Source organism: Dermacentor variabilis, unplaced genomic scaffold, assembly GCF_050947875.1.
Source record: "Dermacentor variabilis isolate Ectoservices unplaced genomic scaffold, ASM5094787v1 scaffold_12, whole genome shotgun sequence".
Taxonomy (NCBI): Eukaryota; Metazoa; Arthropoda; class Arachnida; order Ixodida; family Ixodidae; genus Dermacentor; species Dermacentor variabilis.
In genome coordinates, this window is record NW_027460280.1 from 19,655,535 (window position 1) to 19,661,534 (window position 6,000).

Sequence of the window (6,000 nt, forward strand, 5' to 3'; positions counted from 1 at the left end):
CTGCCTAGTATCCACGCATAGCCAGATGCCCTTGCTTTCACAATGTTTATGGCCTCCATCCTAGAGCAGCGTCGTCGGTCAATTATTTCAATCACCTGTAATTCTTGAGCCCTAGCAGAAGAATTTAAACAATTGGCTGGATGATTTCCATCGCAGAGACAGCATCGCTCTTCTTGGGCACTACAATCACTTTGAGCGTGTTCTTCCCCACATGCGCAACATCGTTGTCTTGATTTACACCCTGCCATACTATGGCCGTATCGCCAGCAAATACGGCAACGAATCGGACGCGACGCCATGTGTTCAACTCTGAACACAAGGGGCCACACCTTTAACTCTGATGGGCGGGAAGTTCCAGCAAAAGTTGCGATCACCGATTCTGTTGGGACCCGCTTATTGTCTACCACTCGATTGCATCGGTAAACAGCAATTACTACAGTCCGAGACAATCTCTCTAGTGTTTCAGCGGGAGAAAGATCAGCATCGACACCTCTGACTATTCCCTTAGTGCAGGCGAGGTGAGCAGGGATGTAGGCACTCACCGGTAATGACGCGAATGATGAGCACTTCAGCAAATCCGCAACACAGGACTGGTCTGAAGATCGACACACGATACCTCCACTGCCGAACTGCCTCACTTCCATGATGGTCTGGTATGAAGAGGTAGCAGCATGCAGAGATTTCTGGATCGCCTGGGGGTTGGTCAGACGTATAAAGCTTCCATTTGAAGGTACCAGAGCCACCGGGATGCTGCTCACACCACTGCGGATGAACAAATCTAGAGGTAATTCATCCGTAGGAATAGAGGCTGCCCGTGGAGAAAAACCCCTGCCGGGGGAGTTTATGGCCATCAGCCTGAGATGAACCTGGCGTTAGAATCAGTGAGAGCTCAACAAATAAGATTAGTAATGCCTAATATTACCCAAAACCTGGCCAAGTGATGGAAGCCGCAGCGAACGTGGAACGTTCGTCTTCGTTTCTTTCACCAGCGCCATGCCCACTGCCCAGTACCTTCAGTACAGCTTATATATCAGACATTATCATCACCGTAAGTAGTGTATAACGGGTGTGTATGGCTTACAAGACTTAACGCAGCTTTGCAGTAGTCTGCATAAACGTGTTAGTCAGAACTATGCAAATGCGGAGAGAAGCAAGCGCGTTCTGTCGCCCTCCTTTGCTTACACCAGCGTTGTAGCCATCGCCTCCAGTACGATCACTCCCGACCGAAGAAGGATCCATCCTGGTGACCCAAATGTAGGATTGGGTCCGTCAGCTGCGCCTCAACAGTCGTCTATCTGCCAAGCGAAGTCATGCCTGATCTTCTAGTGCGTGCAATGGTTTAATGCTCGAGGTTGAAGCATGGCTTGAGTCGGCAGACGTGGACAATTCCTTGGCTGCAACGACTCTGGTCTGAAGACGCTCCCAGGGGCTCGATAACGTAGTTTCCTGTGGATGTTCTTTAACGTATCCGATAGAGACCATGGTACTTAGCAGCTTGGTGGAGAGGCCAGCAAGAATACATGGCAACCAAAGCCAGACCAACGAGCCGGCAGCTGAAAGCCATCTTGCGATCAGTTCTCGTCATTGCAGTTTCAGAGCGATAGATTTTCTAAAGGCGCGAATGGTGCTAAAACGTGAAAAACTGAGCAAAATTAATTAAAAGGCTTCAAAGCATGCCATTTTATTCTCTGTGCAGAGGTGTTCAATCGAATGCCACTACTACATAGGTGAAGCCCTCTGCTTCAGCTCGATGCTGCTTTTTCGCGGCGAATATTTTGCGGCGGGCAGAGTCCACCGCAGCACCGATCACAGTGAGTGAGCGAGAAAATCCGAATGAAGATGAACAGCGCTGACTATAATAAAAACAAGCCTGCGCACAAAAACGCTGTGGTCATAAAAAATGGATTGTCACTAGTTGCATTTATAACAATCCAGGCTTCTGTTTCTGTTTAGAGGACTCACCGTGGCCAAAAATGTGCCTTTCTTTCGTCCCCGGCCCCCACCCCCTTTTTTTGCAAGTTTTTCAATATTCTGATTAAGCGGTCTCTCATCACTAAAAGAGCGAAAAGCATCTTTCCGACTCCGCGCGTTGGGCTTCTGCCCCGCTCTACAGTCACATCTTGAGAACAGCGTCCGGCACCTATCAGCGAATTGTTGGTCATGTGGTTGTAAGCCCTTTCTTTGTAGAACACATGCCATAATCAGCCACAACTAGGAATCAAAAAGCACGTGAAATCATCAAGACTTTCCACATAAGGAAAAACTATCAATTTTATTTGAGTAGAACTTGTTGCTGGGCGAGTTGGTTGGGATCTAAAGAATACATTGTTGCGCCAAAAGAGGAAAATAAGGACTTGGGAAGGAAGAGTACGAAACGACGATCAGTGCTCAATCTGTCGTTTCGTACTCTTCCTTCCCAAGTCTTTATTTTCCTTTTTTGGCACAACAATGTATTCTTTATATGAATTTTATATTTCCGTTACATCCCTGTTTGACTGCGAAATCAGTCTCATTGCAAGATGTGTCCTCGTATGGCATGACGGCACCAATACAAGAAGCCCGCACGCAGACGGGCTTCTTGTATGTGTGCCGTGCGTCTTAGAACAAATTCTTGATTAGGCTGGCGTTTGTCCTGTGTACTTTTTCTTTGTGTGTCCATCCTCTCGCGCCTGCAGTCATAATGAATTCATCTGGTCTTCAAAAATAAATATTTTTTGCCTCCATGTTTGTTTTGTTGATATGGTATAGGTTGTGTACTAAACGTGAATTTTTCTAAGGTACTCAAACCCTTAATTAAACCTTTCCGCAGGCCTTTTGTTTGCGCCCTTAATGTCCCGGAAACGTCGAATAACCTTTGATATACGTTATGAACGCATGTCAGCTCAGGCTGAAATACCGCAGTTGAAGCGAGTAAATCGTGAGGAATCCTTTTCCGTTCACGAAATATAAGGCTGGACAATTGCGGAGGCAAATATGGGTACTTTCTGGGTTGTTCAGTGACACCTGCACTTTTCCGATCGCAGGGAAGCCGCGTTATCCTCACCTGGCCTCATACGTTCCCGTCCTTGTGCCCAAGCATTTGGTCCTGGGAGCCGGATCACAGGAACTATTTGAGGAGCGCTATACCCGTCGGCGAGTCACCCCCGAGCAAGATTCAACCGAGGTTCCTGACGGACCAGCTCCTTACGGGTCGGAATCGTATGGGTCCTCGAGGGAGTCAGCCGAAGAAGACCATGGAGCACCTCGGGAGCGTCAGCTGCGTCTTGTCTACGCCCGTAGACCTCGGAGACCAGCTCCACCGCGCAGAGCTACGGCAGGAACTCTCTGGATTCCACGAGCCTCGAGAGGGATCGAGCCACCGCTGACGACCACGCACTGGCGTGGCATGGACCAACAAGAAGTCGAAGAAGCCAGCAAGGACGCCTGGAAGCCTGGAAGCCACCACGGGCCCACCAGTTCAGCACGGATACGGCGGCGCCGTGCTGCTACAAAAACCCTGGCGCCGTCGAGCACGACAGCCGCGGCCACGGGCTTCATCCCCATTGCGGGCCCGTTCGGCGGCGGACAGGAGCTCGCCTACTCGGCCTTCTTAGACGGCGGCTCATCCACTCCTTTCCCAGCAGGCTTTTCGAGTTACGCCAGCCCCAGCCGCCAGCAGCACTCGAAGCAGGCCTACGGCGGCGGCTTCGACTACGGACGCTCGACCACGAGCGCATTCTCAGCCGGCTACGACTCACTGGGCAGCGGCAACTTTCAGCTCATCCGCGGCGGAGTGTATGCCGATGACCAGGCCAGCTCGAGCCATGTTCCATACTACGTGCAGGGACCCAGCAGTGGTTACCAGGCCTATTCATACGACGAAGACGCCGGTGGGCCCGTTCTGGGCTTCCAGGGTTTCGAACACTTCGGTAGCCCACTCCACAACGCCCTCAGCAAGCACACTCACGTGGTGGGTGCCTCGACGGAGCACAGGAGGCGCACATCAACGCCCAAACCGCCGCCCGTTGGCGAAGACCAATTGCGGGCCACGGAATAGGTCAGACCATCAGTGGTAGTTCTGTAGACAGAATCATGTGATCACGGCACTGCAAACAACTTCTTTAGGGGTGTGCGGTCGCTCGTGTGCGCAGAAACTGCCATTCGAGAGGTCCTCTCCACCAAACCAAATTTAACATCGTTCATAGGGGGTCTTCAAACATGTGTGGTCATAAGCCTGATTCTAGCTTGTAGCAGGAGGATACGTGCCCAGTGCGTCCTGAAGGTCTAGGCAAGTGTGTCAGCCTTATCCCGAGACCAAGACTGGCAAGTGGCTCAAGCTTTATGTTTCACCCGTTTCGAGGCCATGTGCAGGTCTTAGCAGCATTTAAAGAAGCAAGCCGAATTAGATCTGTTGCCTGTGCCTCTTCTTACAAGTGGAGCCTCAAGACGCGGTTCCATGGGACTCTGCTATACGTGAGAATACACGGTTGTGCTTAATACGATGACGTTCGGTGACTGCGCGGCAGAGACTGATTGTGTTTTCGTTGTGTCATAACACATTTTGTACAGTTTACTCAAGAAAACAGCCGGAACTACGCAGACCATTTATCTTGAATGTATATGAAAATATGACACTACAACGTCAAATGCATTCGAAACAAGGCAACAGAATAATGTCCAGTGGCAATTTCATGAAGGTTCGATGACGCCTTAGAAATTATTACGATTCTGCTGAAACTGCTTCTATGCATCACAGACTTTGTAGTGCCTAAATTTCTGCCATCAGTTTAGAGCGCCCGTATTACAATAGATCTCTGGTGTTTTGTACCGTGCTTTCTTTACGTTGTGCACAGAATTGCGCGAAATTACGGCTTTTACGCGACAGTCATTATACAATTAGCACTCTTGCCAACTTAGTTCCGTGTAGTTTTCTTTTCAATAAAATTTTTGTGTTCATTTGCTGTCGTCATTTCTAGCAATTGCTTTGTATCCACTGGCAATAACTCTGCAATGTCAAGCTTAGCAATAAATTAGAAACAATTGATATATCTGATCTGCTGCAAGAGTCGTTAGTTCTTAACGAGGCGCTATGCTCATGTCGTGTATGCACAGTCTTTATGAAAGTCCAATTCATCTTGAATATCATCGTAAACCTAATACAAGCGCAGCACCGTTGTCCTTTTGCAATCTTTGCGCGCTCATTAAATAGCGCGGGCGTGCTAGCTTTTGTTTCATATATGGTGACAGCCATTATACACGACGTGTTTTATTGCCAGCACTCTTGAATTCAGACCTGCAGCCTTCAGAAGCTGCTTGATTAATACGAAAGCCTTATATGCCACATGAAGCGGAAAATCCGGCGTTAACATCGAATGGCAAGAAAACCCAAGTGACCAAGTGATGACGTCACGTTCGTGGCGCTGGATCTGCTGCAGTTCGCACTCCGAAATCCCACGGTGAACAGCTACGGCGCTGGACGGACGCCGTGGCCCACTCCCAAAATTGCATTAAGCTGGATTAAAGTGGACCAAGGTGGATTAAAATAAAGGTTGGTACATATATACATCAAGTTGTACATTAAGGTTGGTATATATATATATATATATATATATATATATATATATATATATATATATATATATATATATATATATATATACCAACCTTAATGTAAACTATATATATATATATATATATATATATATATATATATATACCAACCTTAATGTACAACTTGATGTATATATGTACCAACCTTAATTTATTTTAATCCAAATATATATATAGACACACACACCACTGGGCGTGACTTACCTTTTTTTCGCTTTGTTGCTTCCGCGTTCGCGTAAATGCGAAGCCGTCGCACCTGTACAGGATGTCCCAGCTATTATGCATCGCGTTTTTAAAAAAGACGGGCCATTATACGCGAAAATAACCGAGTGAATATTGTGCACGTTGAGTATAGCAGCCACCAGTGACATTTTGTTGATGCTAATCAAATGACTAATCAACTGTAATTGG

The 6,000-nt window shown here is 47.7% G+C and overlaps 1 protein-coding gene across 1 annotated transcript in view; it reads left to right on the forward strand.

Annotated features, from left to right (window-relative positions):
• Positions 1 to 4,935, forward strand: part of LOC142566156 (uncharacterized) — a 136,436-nt gene extending 131,501 nt beyond the window's left edge. The window contains exon 2 of the mRNA XM_075676995.1: positions 3,024 to 4,935. Coding sequence (XP_075533110.1) covers positions 3,024 to 4,036 — 1,013 coding nt within the window. The 3' untranslated portion in view covers positions 4,037 to 4,935. The remainder of the gene's footprint in view (positions 1 to 3,023) is intronic.
• The last annotated feature ends 1,065 nt before the right edge of the window (positions 4,936 to 6,000 follow it).